The 23622-nt window shown below is 37.4% G+C and overlaps 5 protein-coding genes across 5 annotated transcripts; 4 read left to right on the top strand and 1 right to left on the bottom strand.

Moving 5' to 3' along the window:
• The first annotated feature begins 961 nt into the window (after positions 1 to 961).
• Positions 962 to 6710, top strand: LOC136824944 (sterile alpha motif domain-containing protein 3-like). Its single transcript, XM_067080930.1, has 7 exons — positions 962 to 1371; positions 1699 to 1848; positions 2047 to 2145; positions 2428 to 2773; positions 3003 to 3168; positions 3420 to 3759; positions 6686 to 6710. Exons 1-7 carry the CDS (start codon positions 962 to 964, stop codon positions 6708 to 6710), a joined length of 1536 nt encoding a protein of 511 aa, XP_066937031.1.
• A 4802-nt stretch (positions 6711 to 11512) lies between these two features.
• On the top strand, positions 11513 to 12799 carry LOC136824943 (uncharacterized). Its single transcript, XM_067080929.1, has one exon. It carries the CDS (start codon positions 11513 to 11515, stop codon positions 12797 to 12799), a length of 1287 nt encoding a protein of 428 aa, XP_066937030.1.
• A 361-nt stretch (positions 12800 to 13160) lies between these two features.
• LOC136824882 (52 kDa repressor of the inhibitor of the protein kinase-like) lies at positions 13161 to 19586 on the bottom strand. The gene is made up of 9 exons (XM_067080861.1): positions 19114 to 19586; positions 17259 to 17944; positions 16245 to 17018; positions 15653 to 16027; positions 15154 to 15463; positions 14712 to 14950; positions 14138 to 14391; positions 13556 to 13945; positions 13161 to 13382 (listed from the first exon to the last, which is right to left on the bottom strand). The coding sequence occupies exons 1-9, from the start codon at positions 19263 to 19265 to the stop codon at positions 13251 to 13253; spliced, it is 3312 nt and encodes a 1103-aa protein (XP_066936962.1). The 5' UTR covers positions 19266 to 19586; the 3' UTR covers positions 13161 to 13250.
• A 379-nt stretch (positions 19587 to 19965) lies between these two features.
• On the top strand, positions 19966 to 20577 carry LOC136824942 (uncharacterized). The gene has a single exon (XM_067080928.1). It carries the CDS (start codon positions 19966 to 19968, stop codon positions 20575 to 20577), a length of 612 nt encoding a protein of 203 aa, XP_066937029.1.
• A 185-nt stretch (positions 20578 to 20762) lies between these two features.
• Positions 20763 to 21311, top strand: LOC136824941 (uncharacterized). Its single transcript, XM_067080926.1, has one exon. It carries the CDS (start codon positions 20763 to 20765, stop codon positions 21309 to 21311), a length of 549 nt encoding a protein of 182 aa, XP_066937027.1.
• The last annotated feature ends 2311 nt before the right edge of the window (positions 21312 to 23622 follow it).

Genomic DNA, 23622 nt, shown 5'->3' with positions numbered 1-23622 from the left:
TTAAAGATGGTTCAATATTCCAAACCATCCTTTGTTTAAAGAAGAGCCATTATTTCTTCAGATTATTCTATACCATGATGATTTTAATACGGTCAATCCTTTAGGCAACAAAACAGTCAAACATAAAACCTCTGCCATTTATTTTGTGCTTGGAAATTTACCAGCAATATATAGGTCTCGGTTAACTGTCATCGATCTTGTTATTCTCTTTGATGCGCACCTTTTATGTGACTACTGCGATGGAAAAATATTACAACCGATGATTGAAGATATCCAAAAACTTGAAATGAGGGGCCTAGAATTTAAAGAAACAGGGCTTCCATTCAATCTTAAGGGGTCAGTTTCAATGCTTATTGCTGACAATCTAGCTGCTCATGGCATTGGGGGTTTTTTATTGTAATTTTAGCACTGTCCAGCACTTTTGCAGATATTGCTATAAAACACTAAAATCACTTAAATTTGATGATAAAACTAAAGACTTTGAAATGCGCACTAAAAATGGTTACAATAACAATTTAGAAGCTATAGAGAAAAAGTCAGATCTCTGCTCTTCATATGGATTTAAAACTAAAAGTTGCTTAAACGATTTAAATTATTTTCACGTGATTGATGGTTTACCTCCTGACCTTGCACATGATTGCTTTGAAGGTTTTGCAATTGATTTGATGACTAATGTTATAATAAATTTTTTACGAAAACGTTATTTTTCCTTGGAAATATTCGATGATAGGATTGAACTTTTTCCATATTCTGTCATTGACAGACAAAAAAGAGCCACAGATCACCAAAGTTAAAGCATTAACAACATTTAAAGTTAAACAGACTGCTTGTGGGATGCTAAATAAATAAATAAATAAAGACATTCCAGTTAGTCATTCGTTTTTATGTCTTTATTTATTCATTTATTTATTCATTTATTCATTCATTCGTTCTTTTCTTTAGGAAGTAATAACTCACAAAAATGGCAATGAAATTTACACTTCAATGCGAATGTTTTGGATCAGCAAGATCAGACCGATATATTTTTAAAATAGACCATTTAAATGAGTTGGAGGATACATTGATCGCAAGAGTTGATAATGCTGAAGATTTGACACTAATGTATGAGGACTCGGACTTTGGCTGGAATAAAATTGATTTTGCGGAGGTATCTTTGCTGGATGATAGAAAAAGCAATGAATTGAAAGCAATTGTATACTCCTCCACTGAACATGAAAACAGCAACATCACTGAACATGAAGACAGCTACATTAATGAACTTGAAGACAACATTGAAAACGAAAACGAAAACGAAAATGAAAATGAAAACGAAAATGGTCTAGATGACACCCATGATGATGAAACTCAAAATATTTCTGCTTCGAAGAAAAAGTAAGTGGTTTTTTCTTTAGTCATATCTATGAAATGTTATGAATTCATTTTATGAGTAAGAAAAATATNTATATTTCAAGACGAAGTTTTTCATACAATTTGAATGAAACACATACTCTTTTGTACTTAATTGTTGGGGGGATGCCAAATTTTGACCATTTTTGGCCAAGCTCTATTTCAAAAAGTAGAAACTAGAATATTCAAAGTCAAATATCAGAACCCTAAAAAGTATCTTTTAGTGAAATATCTGATTTTTCCTTTAACAAAGTATTACTATTAAATGTCAATGTCTCTGTTTATAATATTAATTACATTTTGTTTTGATAGGCGTTGGCCGAATCCATTTGTCATCAAAGACTACATGGTTTGTGAACATGTTTTAAAGACTCTAAATCCAAAACAACATCTTCGAAGGTCTCTGCGCACATCACTCCTTTCTGGCATTTACAACGAGTGTGTCACCAAATATGGTGTTTAGTAAGTTAATTAATACTTATCCTTTTTTTGTAAATGAGATTTTGCTAGGATGCATATTGAGCCTGCCCTCGAAGCGATTTTCATGTATGCTTATAAAGATAAGAGTGTATGAACCCTTTTGACTACTTTTGACTATTATTATGAAATTTCAAAAATAAATTTTCCTGTCAAAGAATAACCATGTCATTCACTCTACAGTTTCCCATCAACTACACAATACATCTCCATGGCAACAGCTATTAACGATAGATGGCCATACCTTAAAAATTACCATCTGGATGAGACAGATTGTGTGCTGTTTTTCCGAAAAAATATTGAGGACTTGTTTCAAAAATCTCAGGCAAGTATTTCTGAAGTTTTGAAATTAGATCTAAAATTGATTCGTGAAAACTCCAAATTCACTCGTGATTCAGTATTCACGACTCGTCAATTCAAACTCTGTTCCATTCATTTTTCATTGTTTAGAGGAAAGTCTAACTTAAATTTTGATGTGTCATATTATGTTTTTCAGAAAAGATCGTCAAACTTGTATATTATTTTCTTGGCAGACCCGCTAAAACTTTTCTTTGTATCGATTAGATCACACGTGGATGACGTACCGGAAATTATAAACAGTCGCCTACGATTCGGCAAAAAGAAGGCTGAAGGTGAATTGGTTCCCTCTGCTGCCAAGAAAGCACGGCAAAGTTGGGTAGTGCCCTCCTACTTGCCACCTAGAGAAGATGGTGAGACTAATGATTCCATCCAGAGCTTCAAAGAGAAAATGATGAAGGAGTCAAAAAAGGTTCTCCACCAACAAAACACCGCGCAATGTCAATTGGCCATGGTAAAAACCTTTCCGGACAGACGTTCATTCATCGTCAGAGATCCAAAATATATGGCTGAAGTTCTTCTGGAGTACCCATTGCTTCGTAGCAAAAATGAGGTGAGTTTACAATATGTATTACTTCTTTGGAATTAAATTTTTAATAATAAAACAAGGCGTTCTTTTAAAAATTCCGAGGGAATTGAAATTCTGAAGGGCGTGAAAAGAGCTGTTAGAGATTTCCACACATAAAGAATGACAGTGCTCGGCCCATGTTCAAGTCTTTTAGTTGTTTAATATTTATATTCTTTCTTATCTCTCACACTACTATTTTAACATTGTTTTTTAGATTCTTAACGAGTTCTCTCGATTGGTTGGTGGCTGGTCAATCATAAGCCGCATGGCAACGGTGAAAGACATACCAGTCGATCTCATTCAGTCCAAGTCAGACAAACACCTCCTTGACTCCGTCAAAATGAGAATTTCTGGTTCACGAACCGATGAATCGAAACTCTGTAAGTCGTTTTCTGTTTGATCGTATTTAGGAGATTCACGTTTTTAAGGGATTATGAAACACTTTTTACCCGATTATTTTTTCAAAGCTGAGATATTTGACTTTGAAATTTCTAGAAACAAGTATTTACACAGTTTTCACGTTGAATTTCTATTGTTTTCAAGTGGGGTAGCAGACTATGAGCTCTTAAAGTAGACGAACTAATGTATTCTAACAAGGAATAACAATAATTTCTTCTCATTCTTTATTTAGATCTTACCAACTGTTACAAAATTTTACGAATCCCATTTCTCCTAAACGAATGTCTGTCCTCGTTCTTGAAGTCAGTAGACGAGTCACACCCCCGCATTATCCCTACTTTTGTAGCCTTTGACGAAAAAGACCTGGGTACTTTACTCGATGGCAATTCTTTTGATGTTAAAGTGGAAGAGGAGATTCTTGCTACCACCAATAACCTTTTTTATGCTGTATGTTTGATGCTGGCGTCATACTACGTCTTCAACATTGTTTACCCGAACAGTTTAATAAATACTTTAACATTTATTCAAAAATACATTTTGGATATTGGTGATGAAACGAAGACATTGGGCCGGTTAAGCACGTTTATTTCAAGAATAAAGAAAGCAGGGAGGGGTAAAATTTATAGATATTTCGTCACTATGTTAAATTTTTCATACCATCGTTCCAAAACTAAAAACTCCCAATTCAAATTGTTTTTTTCTTTTTTGAGCTTAATGTAACTCTTTTGTGCCATTTGTGTAGTTAACACGCATTTTTTGCAAAAATCGAGATTGAAGAGGAGACTGTGATAAGTAGAAAAAAGATTTTTTGATGACATTCAATTGATGCTCGCATTATATAATCCTCCTTAAGGAAATTAGTTCTAAAATGTTTCGGCGGAACTACTTTAAATCTACAATCTTGCTATTTGCTTGTCAATTTTTGCTGAGTTGAGGTTGGCTTACGATGTTCTCGTCGATTTTCAGTCTAATTATTTTATTAGGAACGTTTTAAAATTAAAAAAACGAAACGATGATTTTCAATTATTTAGATAGATATTTGTTTTTGCATTTCCGTTTACATCTAAATATATTCCATTATGATAATATGTAATATAATACTGTAATACACGTTTCTTTTATAAGAACGTCGAAAATTTTCGAAGTCTTCCTATGTTCTAAACTTTTTAAGTTGTAAGCCTAAAATTATTCTTAAAATGTTCTTATTTTCATCATTTTTTGAGTATTTTAGTGCAATTTCCTAAGAAATTTTAGAGTTCACAAAAAAAGGCTTGAAATGTTCTTAACATGTTCTTAATATTTGGGCCATCGAAGCCTTGTGTTCTTATATTCTTTGTTTTTATACAAAAACGTGTATGATATATTGAATTCCTACGAAATTAAATTTTTAAATTTACTTCAACTGTATTCTAAATTAGTATATAATCGAAACGTATTGGTAATGACTTTATATTTGAGGCTAAAAATCGCTTTGGTAAGGCCCCCGAAATTTAGATTCTACTTAGATTTTGAAAGTCGACCGTTTACGCATTTCTTAAATTCCTGGAGATTTTTAGGATTTCTTGAAATTTTACTTTTCATTAATTCAAAGTATGTCATAAATGTTTTACATTCAAATAAAATATAGAAATGTTAGGTATAATGTATTTTTGATTTCTATAAAAATTCATGTAAAAAATTATTTTAGAAATTCTTATATATATTATATTATATATATTTAATAAGTTAAAAAATATTTATTTAATGTTTTCCATTCTATAAGGTTAAACGTTGATGATAAGTTCAATAGCATCGATTGATATATGAAAATCTGCATCAACTTAGACATGAATCAGAATCTCGTTTCTTTTTAGGCACTAATATGGTCTAATTTTGAACTTTCTGCGATAACGGACTTTTTTCGAAAGGTCTTGTTTAAAATAAGACATTTTGGTATGATAGAATCAGAACCCTTGAAGTCTCTTTCGGGATCTAGAATAGTCTCTATTGGGCGCGATAAAGGTCTTATTAAAATCAAGACCTTAAGGTCTGATTTAGAACAAGACCCAAAACGTTCTGCGATAGCGGATCGTTACTTGATACACCCAAAAGGTCTTAATAAAGACCTTTAAAACTGAGAGTGATCTGTTAAAACGTTTACAATGAAAAATTACGATAGGAATCCTTCTTTCTGTCGAAATAAAAAATTCTTGGGAAAATTTTGGTCAGGGATTTATAAATAAACCGGGAAAAAATTCTGGGCGGGGGAAAAATTGTGCAAAAGTTTTGGTCGGGAAAAGCTTTGTCGGATGATGAAATGTCGGGGAATTTTTTCGACGATTTTTTTATTCACCGATAAGGTGAATCCGATAAACACGAGGTATATATCGAATTGTAGAGTTTTGGAAGAGAAATATAGGCGAGACTCGATTGGTTCGAACACGAATCTGAGAGCGTAAAACCTTTAAGGGACCTTTCATCGAAAACGGGAGCTTCCCAGCAAACAAAATGACGTTTTTTTTAACATCAAAATGATGACATTTTTACATTCGATTTATGTTATGTTATACCCAGAGGTCATTATGATGTCATATTCAGAGGTTATTATCATGTTATATCCAGATATCATTTTTCTCAACTTCAGTTGAGCTAGAATGGATAAAGCACGAAGATTTTTTCTCTTTTTCTATGTCTAGTGCCATGATAATAGCTATTAATTTGATCGCTATTATTGTAAGCGGACCAATGAGAGCGCGTTATTTCCTCTTATTTTTTTTACATTTACGAGAGAAAAATGGTGAAAAAAGACCACCTTTGTTCGCACTCAAAACATGAGTAAAAAGAAGAAAGAAGGATGGCGGACGTAGAAGGATAAATAGAGTATTTGGAACTAGAAGAAATTGATTTTGATGAGGATATACCCATAATTGGCGATGTCATACCACAATATGAAGTCGATATTGATATTGTTGTTGATGAAAATGACCTATTTGAAAATGAGGATCGTGATGATGATGAAAACATCCATTTCGAAATCCCAACTATTGTATCAGTGGATGAAGAAGGTTTGGAGTTTCTGTGAAAGCAGAAAGTGCTGTTGATTACGCTATAAAGAAATATCCTAAAAGGAGTAAAAAAAGTAAATCCACGCATGAAGCTCCTGCACCACTTTCTGAACCCTCCACGATAGTGGGAAAAACTTTAATTCGTCGGATCTGTTCAATGATGTACCAACGAAAATATCCCTTCTTAAAACACCAGGCAATTTGTAAGTAATTTAATGATTACCGTAACTTAACCATAGAGTTTTTTTAGGAGACTGCTTTTTTGAAGGGCAAGGACAGATTTTGATAAATATAAATTTCAATCATCGCACGAATGAGAGTAGAGAAAGTTTTAAATCGGGCGGGTACACATACATAGACTATATTTAATGTTTATGAATTAAAATATTTCATTTTAAAAATTCAAAAAACTAACAAGGATTCATAATGTCTTTGTAATTTTTCAATACTTCAGGTGTTATGAAGGAGTTGGAGGCTGACGATGCTGCTGTTGATGAAAATTCTAAACACACTGTGATAAAAGATCAAAATGGTAGGTATTGTACTATTTTTCCCGCTCAATTTAGTACATGTTAAACAAATGTTTTGTTTTTAAATAAGAGTGATCTCTAACGAGTTAAATTTGAATAGTTAGGTTTGGGCAATATCATCTTAAAAAAACTATTGCTGGTGTATATTTGTATCGACTTTCAAGCATAAAATTTTGTTTACTCTTGCAAGTAACTTGTTTTGGTTAAAACTCCCAAGTGCATAACGTCATTGAATTTGCTCTCCATTTGAGTGATTTGGTATGATGGCTCTCCTGCCGGAGTAATTAGTGTTTTTTATTGCCTTTTTATATAGAAAACTTTGAACGCCTTTTTTTGACACAATTTTCTCTTTGACAAGACACAAGAAAGCTGTGAGAGAAAAGACGACCTTTTAGTAAGAAAATGTCATGTCTGACTTTGACAAAACTGCAACTTTGATAGCGTCTGACTAGTTATCAAGTCAAGTCTTTTATTTGTTTTTGGGATAGTTTGCCGACAATATTTTGTAAGTATATTTCTGTCTTGTACATATTTTCCATGCTATTTTGTGCCATTTTTATCCTATTTTGACTTAGATTTTGGCTCAGACATTAACTATAGCTTGTACAATTTTGACTTGTATATTTTTTGACTGACTAACCGACTACTAACATAGGCCTATGTATGTAAATATGTCAAGTTACTTTGTATAATTGTTTCTCGTGTTTTTAGCTTGAACGAATATAACGAACAAACAAAATCGTTACAAGAACTTTGTCAATCCCCTAAACAAAATTTCAAGAAAATATTCTGATGCGCCGAGGAGATAAGCGGTGGAGATTGTTAGACTGGAGTGTGGTTCAGGTATACCTTACAGCATTCGTCTCCCTCTCTCTCTGCCTCTCTTAAGTTCCTATGGGCCCCTCAACAACAAGATTTGGTTGGTGAAGTCTGAGTTATTTCCGGGCTTCATCAGATCCGGACATCGTCTGTTCCGGTCATTGTCTATTCCGGGCATCGTCTGTTCCGGGCATCGTCTGTTCTGAGCATTGTCTGTTCCGAGCATTGTCTGTTCCGGTCATCGTCCGTTCCGGTCATCGTCTGTTCCGGTCATCTTCTGTTCCGGGCATCGCCTGTTCCGGGCATCGTCTGTTCCGGGCATCATCTGTTCCGGGCATCGTCTGTTCCGAGCATTGTCTGTTCTGGTCATTGTCTGTTCCGGTCATCGTCTATTCCGGTCATCGTCTGTTCCGGTCATCGTCTGTTCCGGTCATCGTCTGTTCTGATCATCGTCTGTTCCGGACATTGTCTGTTCCGTTCCGTCTGTTTCCGGTCCAGTTCCAAAACCGTTTCGCCTGTTTCCGGTCCAGTTCCAAAACCGTTCTGTCTGTTTCCAGTCCAGTTCCAAAACCGTTCCGTCTGTTTCCGGTCCAGTTCCAAAACCGTTTCGCCTGTTTCCGGTCTAGTTCCAAAACCGTTCCGTCTGTTTCCGGTCCAGTTCCAAAACCGTTCCGTCTGTTTCCGGTCCAGTTCCAAAACCGTTCCGTCTTTTTCAGGTCCAGTTCCAAAACCGTTCGCCTGTTTCCGGTCCAGTTCCAAAACCGTTCGCCTGTTTCCGGTCCAGTTCCAAAACCGTTCCGTCTTTTTCAGGTCCAGTTCCAAAACCGTTCGCCTGTTTCCGGTCCAGTTCCAAAACCGTTCGCCTGTTTCCGGTCCAGTTCCAAAACCGTTCTGTCTGTTTCCGGTCCAGTTCCAAAACCGTTCGTCTGTTTCTGGTCCAGTTCCAAAACCGTTCGTCTGTTTCTGGTCCAGTTCCAAAACCGTTCGTCTGTTTCCGGCTCATTCCTGAACATATCTACTCTGACTACTGATTCTGTTTGCATCAAAGACTGTTACAATGAGGAGATCAAATAGAATTGCAGGTCAACAACCAGCTGAAGATCCACAGATGTATGAGCTAAACAAACTCGTATCATTACGAAATTCCAGAAGAGCCCAGCTTTCTAGCCTCACAAGAGTCATTAACCAAATTCTCATTTGTCTCAACGAAGGAGATGTTCAAAATGCGTTTGTGTTACAAGAGACTATGTTGACAACGTACCTCAAGTTTAGAGCTACAAACACAGAATACATGTCAATGGAAACTGATCCAAAGAAGATCCAGGAGTGTGAAGAAAGCGAAAGAAGGGAGTCGAACCGGATAGCTGAAGTTGAAAGGGAAATTCGTGGCAGAACACGAGCATCAAGTGTTTATTCAAGCAGTCAAGGATCCAGTGGAAACAGTGCTCAAAGTGAATACGCTGGAAGTTGTGGTAGTGGTGGATCTGGTTATCATTCACCAAGCTACTTCAATGGAAGAAGTTCCAGTCCAAGATCAGAGAATATCCAGAATTTCAGATTTCCCAACCCATCCCCACCATCGGTATCTTCTGTGACAGCGAAGTCCCGCAGCAGCTTTCGCCGATTAAGGCAGATACCATCAAAAGTAGCCTTTTCAGATAGCTTGAGTCAATCTTCTGGTACATATGTCACCCAAAATCCAACTGCTGCTACAAAACCTCAAAAAACGTTCTTGCAATCTATTGATAACTTCATTGATGATTTGGTTGAGGGAGAAGAGACTTGTCTTGCTGGTCTATCCAACCCTGTCACTGCTAGCGCAGCACTTCGCTATGAGTTTGAAAGTAAGACGTTACCAATTATCGAGCTAACTAAATTCAATGGAGATAGTGCCAAATGGCCTGAATTCATCGAAAACTTCAGTCGAAGAGTTCACTTCAAGTTGTCATTCACGGACAATGATCGGATAGAAAGACTGCTGAGTGTCCTCACAGGAGAAGCAAGAAAAGGTGTTGAGTGCATTGGGACATCAGGAATATTCTACGCCACCGCTTTGAAGTCATTAAAGAGAGACTTTGGCAATGCTACAGTGGTAACCCATGCCAAACTAAAACTTCTGCTGGATAAACCTCAACTGGTGTCAAATGATAGAGCAGCTTTGAAAAGGTTCCACCAACAATTAAAATCCACTTTGACTTGGTTAAAAAGGATTGGCAACATTTCCGCCATTCACTCAACGGAAAACTTGTCGAAGGCGGTCATTAGGTTGCCAGACAACCTGAGGAAGAACTTTTACAAGAAATCAAAGGACTTCGATGACACTGATCTAAGTCTGTTTAAGCTTGAAAAATTCTTAGATGCCACGTTAAAGGAATTCTACAATCCAATAGCAGATATAATTGCAACTCATGAAAACAAGAGGAGAGATAAGAAAGGTGGCAACAAGGAAAGCCAAAACAACTACATTGATTCTGGCAACGACAAGAAATTGAGCTGTTGGGTTTGCCAAAAACCACACAAGATATGGCAATGCGACGAGTTCCAAAAGAAAACAATCCCTGATAGAAGGAAGCTAACCAACGAAAAGCGATGCTGTTACTATCACCAAAACACTCTATCCGGGAATGCAAGTCAAAAGTTTCCTGTCGACATTGCAAGAAACGCCATCATTCCTCACTACATGACCCCAACTTCGTCGATTCAAATGACACACCAGAAGTTATTGAATCCAACTATGGAAAATCAAAAGTCCATACTTATCTTCAAGTCATTCCAATTGCTGTTTCAAATGGCGAAATAACAATCAAAGTCAATGCTCTTCTCGACACTGGTTCGGATACAACTTTGATAAAGTCGAGTCTCGCTTCAAAACTGAATCTGTCTGGAAAAAGTCAAACTATGAGGATTTCAAACGTCCTAACAAAGAAGCAGTCGTTCAAATCAAAGTCCGTCAATTTCACAATTTCACCAGCTTCCCAAAATCTCAATTCAGCCATCCCAATTCAAGATGCCTGGGTAGTCGACAACCTGAATGTAAGAATGCGACCTTACAACTTACCAAACTTAAAGAAACGTTGTGATCATCTGAAGGACATATCGATTGTCCAGCCTCTCAAGGGAGATGTTGAAGTTCTCATTGGTGCAGACACTCCGGAGGCCTTGCTTCACCTTGATTTTGTCAAAGGAAAATCGAAAAATGATCCAATAGCGGTAAAAACTATCTTTGGTTGGACACTCTTTGGAGGAGGATCTTCTGAAAAATCTGTAACCGCAAACTTCCTATCTTTCGAGAAACTGGAGGGCGAGTGTTGAAAGGTTTTGGCAACAAGATCAACCACATCAATGTTATCACCTGCTCTCTTGACGAAGGATGAGAGAAGAGCTCTCACACTTCTCGAAAACGGTACCAATTTCGTCGAAGGAAGGTGTGAAGTTGGAATGTTGTGGAGAAAGGACAAAGTTCAGCTCGAGAACAATCGATTCCTAGCTGAGAAAAGGCTCCTATCAACAGAGAAACGTCTTGAGAAATTTCCAGAGATCAAAGAAATCTACCACTCAAAGATTGAAGAGTACATCACTTTGGGACATGTAAAGAAATTGTCAGATACAGAGGCGAAGTCAGTTTCGAACAAAATTAACTACATCCCGCATCACTTTGTCCTGGAACCAAGGAAACCAGGAAAAATTAGAATCGTCTTCAATGCTTCCTCAAATTTCAAAGGCACTTCCCTGAACAAAAGTTTGCTACCTGGTCCGAACCTGCTCAATAATCTTGTCACCGTACTTTCGAGGTTCAGAAGAGGTCAAGTAGCAGTCATCAGTGATATTGAGAAAATGTATTAGTTTAGTTAGTCTTAGTTCCAGAAGAGGATCAAGATGCACTCCGCTTTCTCTGGAGGGATAAACCTCCAGACCCTATCACGGAATATAAAATGCAGGTTCATCTTTTTGGTAAGATCGACTCTCCATGTTGTGCCAATTGGGCGTTACGAAGCAGCATCACCCGTGTGGAAGGTAAAGAGGTTCAAGCATTCAAAGATCTATCAGAGGAGAATAAAAATAGAGTAACAGAAGCAGTGACTGAGGAATTTTACATGGACGATTTCCTTAGCTCGTTTGACAACACCGAGGATGCAGTAGAGACTTGTTTTAATGTCGCAGAAGTTGTGAAAGGAAGGAAGTTTAGGTTGACGAAATGGCTATCAAATGAACCAAAATTGCTGCAAGCTATGCCTACGGAGGACGTATCCCCAAAGATCACCAGTCGAGAATTGGAACATTTACCTCATGAAAGAACTCTTGGGGTATGGTGGGATCCATACAAGGACGAATTCTTTTTCAAAATAAAGATGAAGGAGCATCAAAAAAACAAACGAGGGCTCTTGAGTTTTCTTAGCTCAATTTACGACCCTTTAGGATTCTTGGCTCCATTGCTGATTGCACCAAAGATCACTCTCCAATCAATGTGGAAGGAAAAAGTTGGTTGGGATGACCCTATTCCAGAGAGCTTGCTAGATACCTATACAGAATGGTTGTCTACATTGCCTGAATTTGGAAATGTCAAGGTACCAAGATGGTTTGGTTTTCCAATTGAAAGGGATGGTGTAGAACTTCATTTTTTTGCAGATGCATCATTGAAGGCATTCAGCTCTTGTGCTTACTTCAGAGCGGTCAAGGACGAAGATGTTACATGTTCACTCATCGTTGGAAAATCGAGACTCTCGCCAATCAAAGGAAACACCATCCCAAGACTAGAACTTCAAGCTGCAGTCCTTGCCTCAAGGATAAAACACTATATCAACAGTGAGATGAGACTTCCAATCGACAAATCATTCTTGTGGTCAGACTCAATGGTGGTACTATCATACATACGTAATGAAGAGAAGAGGTTCTCAACCTACGTGATGAACAGGACAAACGAGATCCGAGAAAAGACAAATGTTCAAGACTGGAATTTCGTACCTGGCAAGTTGAATCCTGCCGATCTTGGGACAAGACCAATCACAGAAAAACCAGAAGACAAACCAATTGACAAGTGGGTCAATGGTCCTGATTTTTTGAGACATCCTGATCTAATCAAATTCGAAGAGGAGGCAAAAGTTGACCCCCTACCAGAAGAAATCACGAAAGCAGTGGCGGATCTAGGGTTTTTTTCATGTGAAGAAAAAAGCGAGCGAAGCGAGCCGAAAAAAGAGCTGGGGGTCTGGGTGGCGCTCTAAGCCCCCCAGCGGGGGTTCTAGGGGGCGGAGCCCCCTAAGAAATTTTTTGACCATTTAAAACGCCCGGAAATGGCTTAAAACTGGATGAAATTTAGAAACTACGTCATATAGCCTAACGTCATGATATTTCTCGTTTTTCAACCTAAATAAGTTTAAAAATGAAACAACTCCTTCCTTATGTACATTATTAAAACGTGTGTAAATATATTATTCAATAAATATCTATTTTAGAATATACCTTATTTTTTGTGCGTTTCAAGTATTTATCAAAAGTTGCATTTTAATTCAAAATAATCAGGGAAAGTTATGAATTATCATCGTCTAAATTTTTATTTGAAAATATAGACTGTTAAAAGGTGTCAAACGCTTCGATAATATTTGACCTCAGTCATTATAGCTCTAGAAAGTTTTCAGTAAAACGTTATTTTGTTCATATGTAGCAAGCATAGCATCAATCATCGTCGAGTAAATGCGACATTTTCATCCGCTTAGGATATTTGATTGCAAGTCTGTTTATAATTTCATCGATGTCGATATCCATTTCTTTATTCATATGCAATAACACCAAACCAACCAATCTGTCCTGAAAGATAAATAAAGATAAAAATACAACCACTGGCAGAACTAATCAAATGGAACTAATATATGCAACACACTTCGACTTTTGGTTTTCTTATTTTTCTTATTTTCAAATTTTCCAGATTTTCTGATGTATCAAATTTCAAATAATTTGAAAAAGCTTAGAATTTTCTTTACCTGACCACAGGAATTCCTCAAGTAATTTTTTACTCGTTTTAACGTGGATATACTTCTTTCGCACGAGCACGTGGTGACAGGTACAACAGCCAATATGATAAGAGTTTGGTATATGTTAGGAAACATGGTTGTAAGCATTGTTTTCATTGTTCCTTCAATTGTGGATGGTAAAGTATCATCCTGACTTCCCTTCAACCATGTCGTTTCCCAACGATGGATTTCCGATTCCGCAGTGCTTAAGTCAGGCATATCCTTTTTGTACTTCATCATAAATTTTCTAAGATGAAGCTTCCAGTCTGTTTTGACTGCCATTACGGATGGAATGCAATAGAAGCCATCGATTACACCAATAGAGTTTGCGTCAAACCTCTCTCGTAAATCATTTATAACCTGAAAACAATAAAGGTGATAGATATTATTAATCATATACTCCCCTAACATAATCATATTCACCTCTACAAACGGGAATAATTGCTCAATTTGGAAAATACAAATTTGTTGTTAAGAGAGGAGAATTCAACCATTCTATAATCAGGCAATTTTCATTTTCTTTGAAACCAGATAGCTAAATCAATGAAATACCTCGTTTAGGCATCTAATGGTGATTGTTCTCCTGAAGTATTCTTCTTCGGTGTTGGAAGGTGTACTATCTCGATTCATGCTAACACCACAAACAACACGAGGACACTTCGGATTGATTCCAATCTTTGCAGCCAGCTCGACAGCTTCGGTATACCATTTTTTATGGTATTTGTTGACATTAAGTTTGACTCCTTCTAAAGTTTCGATGACATTAGTTATTTCTAAATAAGCCTCGACGATGGACAACGAAGTAGCTGTTAGGAGAGAAAAAAGAAAGGATGAAAAAATTAGCAACTAGTAGTTATTTCGAGAACTTGGAAATGAATGGAATTTGATTACTACTATAGCATAAGTTCTCACCCCCTAGAACCCCTATAAGGGTAGCAACTTCCCAAAATTACCAAAGAGGTAGGGGGTTGAAAATTTTCGCTAGAGGGAGCGAAAAACTGCGAAGAAAGGGAGAGGGTAGCAACCCCCTCCGAACTTTGCTATTACCATACAATAACCAAAGTTTAACGACGTGCCCCATACTTTTAGCAAATAATCGTTTTTACATAAACATACTAGTAGTTACCTTGCAAACCAGTCGTGATTGAATCGATGTAGAAGAATATGTTTTTCGTAATGACAAGGGCAACAAGCCAAGCAAAAGTCTCCATCTTCGCCCGGCAACCGTTTGCTTTAGTTTGTGTTTTTGCGTCCCATTTTACACCTTGAAACGTAGCACCCGATTTTGCAACATCAGAAAAAGTTTTGTGCACTTTAAGATAACTTTCAACGATGCGGTTGATACCAAGAATCCGTGCTACCCATCTTAAATAGAATAAACATGATAGATTTTTAAAGTTGCATGCAATTTGAGACTATTCATTTATTCTGTCAACTATCAAATATTGATGCAAACATATTTTTCGAAAGACCACAAAGGTTGCCGTATAAAAAAAGAAAGGTTGATAGGCTTCTTAAATCATTGCCATTGAGTAAAAAATAATACACCATGCAAACAATATACATACCTGGTACGGCAAATATTGATAAGTTTTCTGAGAACTCCGTCCAGTTCAGAGAAGATGTGTTCAAGGTATTCTGCACGTTTGGGAGAATTAGTAAAAAAGTCAGCTATCACTCGGGTATGATCGAAGACGTCTCTAACTAGTGTGATGTTAGAAACTTTCATGATGCTTAGATTCAATCGATGCGCAAAACAATGGATATAGACTGCCAAACGATGTATTTTTAATATCCTAGCTGCACAACCTTTTTCATTCCCAGCCATAGCACCAGCACCATCATAACCTTGTCCTCTGACGTCTTCAAAGTCGAGTCCTGAGATAAAACAAAACAATGAAGGGTAAGTACAATGAATGACCCTAATGGTACTTATTTGTCCCCTAAAGAATCTTTCCTAATGCATATTTCCTTTGCAAATAGTTTTGAATAAAAATAGTGCGAGCTTGAAATTTAATTTTTTTACGTTAGTGCACCCCAAGATGTACTCATACAAAATATACTAACCTAAAGCTTTAACTTCATCCAGAATATTTTGTGAAAGTGCCATGCCACTTGTACCAGTTTTACAATGAATAAAATTCACAAATTCTTCCTTTATAATGTTATTCTGATTCAGATACCGCAGAACAAGTGCCATCTGTTCTTTATTGCTGACGTCTGTTGCCTCGTCTGCCAAAACACTGAATACTCGTTTCACTTTGATCTTCTTGACAATCTTGCCTTGGATGTAGTCTTTAATCACGTCTATAATTTGGTTTTGAATAGTCTTGGACTTGTACGTTGCATTTTTGGGACACTTCATTACAAGCTCTTTCAGACCAGGTGGAGCGAAGTCAAGCACCAATTTCAAAATACTCAAGAAGTTTCCACAAGAATTGGCTGAAATGTAAAAGTATCATATTTTGAATACAGAAAATGGATAATGGATAATTGTAAAGGGGGTAATAAGCAAGGGGTGACAACTACTTATGGGAAAAACATCATAAAATGGGTCCTGCATCATAACAAAGTGAAAAAGGTGTAATTTCAGTCATAGAGAAAAGTTTTCGTCAAAATATGTAAAAATTAGGCAAAGAGGGAAGGAAGGGTAACTTACAAGTGTTTTCACCAAGGTAGTATTTAGAATCATCTCGGTGGCCTCTGATTGCAAGATTACACTTTCCAAGACAAATCAGTGTTGCAATTATTGGTCGAATCATGTCCCTGTTCCTCTGTACTATCGTTGAGACAAGTCTATTTGCAGTTACATCTATTGATTTACTCGGATCTCTTATTGCAACTGTCAGATTCTTAAAATCTTCCAATGCCCCATGCTGATTTTGGAAATGTTGTTTGATCTTTGTCGTTGCCATTTTCCAACAACGCATACCATTTTCTTTGGTGAGGTTGCTACGGGTAGTAACTCCCATAACTACACAAGCAAAGCAATACAATGCATCTTTTGCTGGTGAATACACAAGATGTTCATAGTTCTTCAGCCATGTAAATTTGCAACTAAGTTGCCCTGATTTCGGGAAGTGAAACGTCTGAGATGGCTGAATAATTTTATATTTGAGCTCAATCTTTTCACGAGGAGATAAAGTGTTTCTTATCTTGAAAACATCTGCAATATCAATATCTTGAGGTTGTTTAATTGAAATGTTATCATCAGGAGGATGGTTTTGATCTGGTAGAGGATTTTTTGCTTGAGTAAGTGGTGGTTGTGGAATTTGTGGTTGCATAGCACCTGGTTGAAGAGTTTCTGGCTGAGGATTTTTTGGTTGTGGTGAAAGATTTTCTTTGTTTTTGATCAAGGATGGTTTATGCCCAAATTTTGGAAAATAATCAGACAGTGGTTTCGACTTGGTTTTGATGGTTTTTGTCCCAACTCCTGATAAAAAAATTGATATAATAATAAGAGAAGCACAGAGACTCTTTGTCAACCCTAAAGTACACTTCCTAATTAAATGGGTTATCAAAACTATAACAACTTTTAGCAAACTTTTTTTAAAAGCCAAAAACAAAACGCATAAGAAATCAAAACCAATGACTATTTTCTTATGTCAAAGAGAACAGATCACAAAAACAATCAGTAAGAGATAAAAATTCTTTTTGAGAATTCTTAACTTACGAGTATTTTGGTTTGGGTCCAATTTAATGGTTTTGCTTGCAGGTGGTGTTTCATTATCAATCACTATAGTTTCAAGAGACTTTCGTTTGGTTGTTTTGATCTTCTTCTTGGCACCAGCCTTTCGATCTTTGGTTTGGAATGAGACATCAACCTGATCTTTTTGAAGCAAAGGTACAAAATGGTTTGCTTGGTATCTTCCCTCACTAAGTGATACATTATTTCCAATCCGTGACCACATAATTATGATATCATTATTATTGTTACTTTCAGATTCAAATGATTCATTGTCTTGTCTTGGTTCAATTGTTCCATTGAAAATTTTGAAATTTAAATCTGACGTCTCAGGATACACCGAAACTATTTTTCTGTTCACAACAGAAGATAAAGCAAACATTGCCATCAAAGAACCCCATTTTCGATTTTCACTTATACGTTTGGCTTCAGTCTTTACAGGATTTTTACTGTCAGCTGCTTCATTGGTGAAAGCCATCCCAGTTATGAATGCTTCATTATGCTCACTGTTCTCCTCAATTTTCTTTTTCAGAAATTGGTGATTCTCATAGAACTCAATATTACATGACAATTCCAGTGACACTGCTGCACGGAGAATTTGATTAAGTTTTTCGGAACCACCAGTCAAGACGATTGAACAGGAATTGAACAAGCAATTACCATCTGCAGTACATCTAAAATTAAGAAAATAAACATTGTAAAAAGATTTGGTCTGCAAAATATTTGGTGCGGATTTCAGAAAAAAGCTCCAGCGATAAATCCTAAACGAATTATCACAATAACCTCAAATTTGGAAAGTAGACTAACTGAAAAAGGTTATACACGGAAAAAGAATCCAACATAACGCCTTGTTCAATACGTTAATAATTTTTTAATTTTGGCGAGAACTTATTTTGGCAAATTTTGGTGAGAACTAATTTTGGCAAATTTTGGTGAGAACTAATTTTGGCAAATTTTGGCAAAATTCGCCAAAATTAGTTCTCGTCAAAATTTTTTCCCTTAACCCTATCTGCCCCGGGGTATTTCAGGTCTGGTAGTGCCCTGGGGGGCACGCCCCCCTCGAACGTTGGCACAATTATACTATTCGCTTAGTTAGATAATGATTAAGTCAAAAAAAAATTCATAACTTATGAATTTCTTTCGAAATGGCGGAAATTTGACTGGTACACCTAAAGTCGGCAATCGGCCTACCCTGAAAATTTGACCACGTGATAACTGGCTTTTAAGGAAAATCTTTTTATGTCCTCTTGACCTGTGCCAGGTACTGAATTAATGTTGAAAATTTGAGGTTAATTGGACCACTGGTTCAGTTTTTATGGCTGTTTAAAGTTTTGCGTCTTGGGCGCCCCAGATGGACCACCATCACTGGACATTGCAATAAAGACACCGTACAAGTCCGGTGCTGTGCGCCGTCAGGATCGTACGGTGGGAAAATATACGGTGTTTTAGATCTTAACCTCAAAATTCCACTGTACAACACCGTAGGTACAATGTACGTACGGCGGTGGTGTCCAGGGTGGTTATGAGGGTAACTTTCATCACCTCTTTAAAAACTCACTGATGGTCATCAATTTATAAAATCAAAAACAAAGAAACAATCAAGAAGACTTTTCAACCATAACTTGATGACCAACGAGTTCTTCAAATTTGAGTCTGTGAGTATGAAAGTTTACCCTTTGCTTTCTCATCATGTCACGGTATAAATCCAGAGTCGCAGAGAGGGGAGGAGTCAAGGAAGGGGCTCTCAACTCATGGCTGCTGGCTGAGATTCACAACTATTTTTTTTCAGAAGTTTATTAAAACACTTTTTTCAGACAAGAAACTAATGTAAAAAGAATCTTACTTTAGTGCTTCATAATTGTCGAAACTCTCAGGCACCAAAGTCGTGGCAACCCTGTCAGTTTTTAGTTTTATTGGATGGAGATTTTTTGAAGAAGCTGCCAAAATTTCCTCCCTCCATTTATTTAATGTGTCGAGACTGGTTTTTTGGTCCATATCAGCATACCATAAATGGATATCACATACAATTCACCTCCCCTCCACATCCAACAACAACATGAGCTCCTTTTCCATTTTCAGCCATTTTCAAATAAAGCAGCCAAGTCTCGTGCTGCCAGTCCAGTAGTGTTGTGTTTTTTTTTGCCAAAAAATCGTTGACGTAAATTCGGGATTAATCTTCATTTCCTTAACATTTCTTCATTTCGTGCTATGTTGAACTTTGACCCCAGTTTTTTCCCTGTGTTGCTTTGCTTGGTTCTTCAGTTTAGGAGTCAAAAAAAATTGACAAACTGATGAATGGCAAATTTTACGGTAGCCAGTTCATGTAAACAAAACAATACTTGCGTAAAGCGGAAAAAATCTGTACGGACAGCTAAAGTCCCGGGAAAACGCGGAAATAGGGGTGCCTGGGCGGGCGTGGAAGAAGGCGGACGATAAAGCTAAAAGAATTTAAAGAGGGGGCGATGTGTGTGCGTGGATCGGCGGGATGAAAAGGAAAAGGAAAAAATTACGTCGCGAATAATAAAAAATCATATAAATCATCTAACACCCAACAACACAATTCTTGATTTCTTGATGAGGTATAACAACACTTTACATGAAGAATTTTTAATGAAGAAATATCTTCACTTCTTCACTTCAAATCCGCCGCTGGAAAGAGGCATCGACAGCTAGCATCCAGAGATTAGAGGATCAAATGACGGATGTCATCAGATGGGAGAAGTTTTCAGAATGGGACAAAATCAAACGAGCTCACGCATGGATCATGAAACTGAAAAGGAGATGGGTAGAATTCAAACGACACGGTAGCTCGGAGACAGATATGTCAATTCTGACCGCCAATGATCTTCAAAGAGCCAGCGGAGAACTATGCAGAATTTCTCAAGAAGAATCCAGAGCAAGTTTGTCCGCACAAAGACTGACGAATCTTCAGCCAACAAAGATGGAAGGACTTCTGTGTGTAGGAGGCAGACTTTCAAAAGCACTGTTACCTACCCAAGCGAAGCATCAAATCATCTTATCCAAAGAACATCCGATCAGCACACTCATCATCCGACATACACATGAGAAACATCATCACATCGGAAGAAACGCAACATTGTCCATCCTGAGGGAGAAATTTTGGATCACAGCCGCAAAATCAAAGGTGAGAAAGATATTAACGAAATGCTTCTTCTGCAAAAAGGAGAGCGTCAAGACGAAACATCCACTGATGGCTGACTTACCACTTGAAAGAGTTGATTCCAGATGTCACGCATTCCAAAATGTCGGAGTGGACTACTTTGGTCCAATGCTAATTTTATCCTAGCACTTAGAAGATTCAGGGCAAGAAGGGGTAACCCCAGGGTTATCCGAAGTGACAACGGGACTACTTTTGTGGGGGCAGAGAGAGAATTAAGGGAGGCACTCGAGAAATTAGACCAGAAAAGGATTACTAATGAACTTTCAGCAAACAACATCGAATGGAAGTTCAACCCACCCGTCGCGCCATGGATGGGTGGTGCCATGGAGTCCATGGTCAAGCTGACAAAAAGAGCACTGAGGGCAACGGTGGGTGACAGAATGTTTAATGAGGAGGCTTTACACACCTTATTACTTGAGGTAGAGTCAACCCTCAATTCCCGACCAATTACACCTGTTAGTGACGACATAAACGATTATGAAGCCCTGACTCCAAATCACTTTCTTCTTGGTCGATCTGCACCAAATTATCCAATCATGAGCGAGGCATCCGGACTAAGGAGCAAATGGAAGCAAGTCCAAAAGGCACTCGCAACGTTTTGGTCAAGATGGGTGAAAGAATACCTGCCCTCGCTTAACGAAAGGTCAAAATGGACGAGCGAAACGAGAAACATGAAGCCAGGAGACCTTGTGGTCATCAAGGACACCTCAATCGCCAGACACAAGTGGCCGTTGGCACGAATCCAAAGCATAATTCCATCAGAGGACGGCAGAACGCGAGTGGCAATCGTCAGGACGAAGGACGGGAGCACTTTTAAACGAGCCGTTGGGAGGTTAGGATTACTGGAAGCTGTCCGGTGATCGTTGTCTTCGATGAAATGGTCTTAACGAGCGTGGTTCGAAATCCAGCTTGGTTGTAATTATGGTATTGTTGTGTTAGATTCTACTAAATGAACTTTGATATGAGTTAATCGCATTGGTAACTCAAAGAACTTTTACATGAAACGCAGTCTGCGTTTGTATAATTTGTTGGTCAAATGGCAAATGCTTGTTGGATGCACTGGTTGTTTGGAGAGACGCAATCTCTGTTGGGTGGAGTGTTTTGGTTAAAACTCCCAAGTGCATAACGTCATTGAATTTGCTCTCCATCGGAGTGATTTGGTATGATGGCTCTCCTGCCGGAGTAATTAGTGTTTTTTATTGCCTTTTTATATAGAAAACTTTGAACGCCTTTTTTTGACACAATTTTCTCTTTGACAAGACACAAGAAAGCTGTGAGAGAAAAGACGACCTTTTAGTAAGAAAATGTCATGTCTGACTTTGACAAAACTGCAACTTTGATAGCGTCTGACTAGTTATCAAGTCAAGTCTTTTATTTGTTTTTGGGATAGTTTGCCGACAATATTTTGTAAGTATATTTCTGTCTTGTACATATTTTCCATGCTATTTTGTGCCATTTTTATCCTATTTTGACTTAGATTTTGGCTCAGACTTTGACTATAGCTTGTACAATTTTGACTTGTATATTTTTTGACTGACTAACCCGACTACTAACATAGGCCTATGTATGTAAATATGTCAAGTTACTTTGTATAATTGTTTCTCGTGTTTTTAGCTTGAACGAATATAACGAACAAACAAAATCGTTACATGAACTTTGTCAATCCCCTAAACATAACTAGCTATTTAATGATTATAATTTATTCTTTTTGACCGAAAAAAAATAATTGATATATCCAACCATTAACAATGTGTCACACATATCAGTATTTTCTGAAGCACTTCTTACTAAGGACCTTAGCATTCTGTATAAAGCCTAATGATGAAGTTGTGCATATAAGATAAATTGTAATGGCTAGAGATGAAGAATCTACCCTCAGATATGTGGCAGGATTTCTTATTTTTTCTCTAAAAAGAAAGTTGAAAGGAAAGACAACGTCCCAAGCAAGAGCAGTCACTGCCCTCCTTGAGCAACTTGCTTCAAAGAAGGATGAGGATCTTGGTGACAAAATTTCGTTAAATGACTTTACGTGCCACTGGGTAGATCAAATAAATCGAGGCGGGCTAATGAAAATCACAGATGATTTTTATGCCTTCGTAAAGCTAATGGAAAATCTAGCACGAATTGTCTTGAAGAAAAAAACTTTGATTCATTACTGTGGTGATGATATATAAAGAGTGGTAATCGAAAGATTCAGTACTAATGTCATGCTAAGAGAAAAGTGGAATGCTTTATCCATTGGACTTAGGAATTAAGATTTGTCAGAGAAAGTGCTTGCAGCAATTTTCCAGAAATGGGCAAACTTAAGAATTCACACCTTTATAAAACGTTGGTTGGAAATTCGTAAAAATGAACTCTTCAAAAGAGGAGAGGAAGTTGCAGAGAAAGCTGCGCCTGCAATGCGAAAATTACTCAAGGCGAAACGAAGATACATACATACATAAATCATCCACTTGAAAGTGATGACATGACCATGTATTTTCATCTGACCCTGTTGTGCGCCAAACGAACCATCTCGCCTTTGTCAAGTCCAGTGTCTTGGTCTAAGACTTTGAGTAGTGTCTTGTGTGGACGACCTCTCTTCTTTGTTAAGAATGTTGGCTGCCAAAGGAGAAGTTTAGATGCCGACTCATTTCTTTTGATGACGTGACCTGCTAACTGCAATCTTCTTTCCTGGATAAGACTGCTCAATCTGTGCAGCTTGCCGTACAACACTTTGTTAGTAATGTGGACATTAGGCTGGATTTTTTTTACTTTTCTCAACATTCTCGTATACGCTCCGTCAAGTTTCTTTGTCAGAGTAGACGTCAGTGACCATGATTCACAGGAGTATAGGAGGATAGACTCGACAGTGGACTTGAAGACTTTTATACTGAGTGAGGCTTCTGATTTCCAAATTTTCGTGTGAATTAAGTGCCGACCAAGCTTGGGCAAGTCTTATCTCTATGTCATTGATATCGTCAACTTTTTCCAGGGCGATACCATTAACAGATTGGATGCCATCGTTTGTTTTAGCGTTGAGAAAGAGACCGATAGATTGAGTTGATATCTCTAGCTTGTGTAGGAGGTTTTCAGCTTCGACTACTGTCTCATTTAGAAGAGATATATCGTCTGCAAAGTCAAGATCTGCTAATTTCTCGGTATGATGTCGTCTACTTCTGCGTCTTTCAA

This window comes from Clytia hemisphaerica, unplaced genomic scaffold (genome assembly GCF_902728285.1).
Source record: "Clytia hemisphaerica strain Z4C2 unplaced genomic scaffold, Clytia hemisphaerica genome assembly, whole genome shotgun sequence".
In the NCBI taxonomy this organism is placed as follows: Eukaryota; Metazoa; Cnidaria; class Hydrozoa; order Leptothecata; family Clytiidae; genus Clytia; species Clytia hemisphaerica.
The sequence above is the reverse complement of the archived record's forward strand: the minus strand, read 5'-3'. Positions and strand labels throughout refer to the sequence as shown.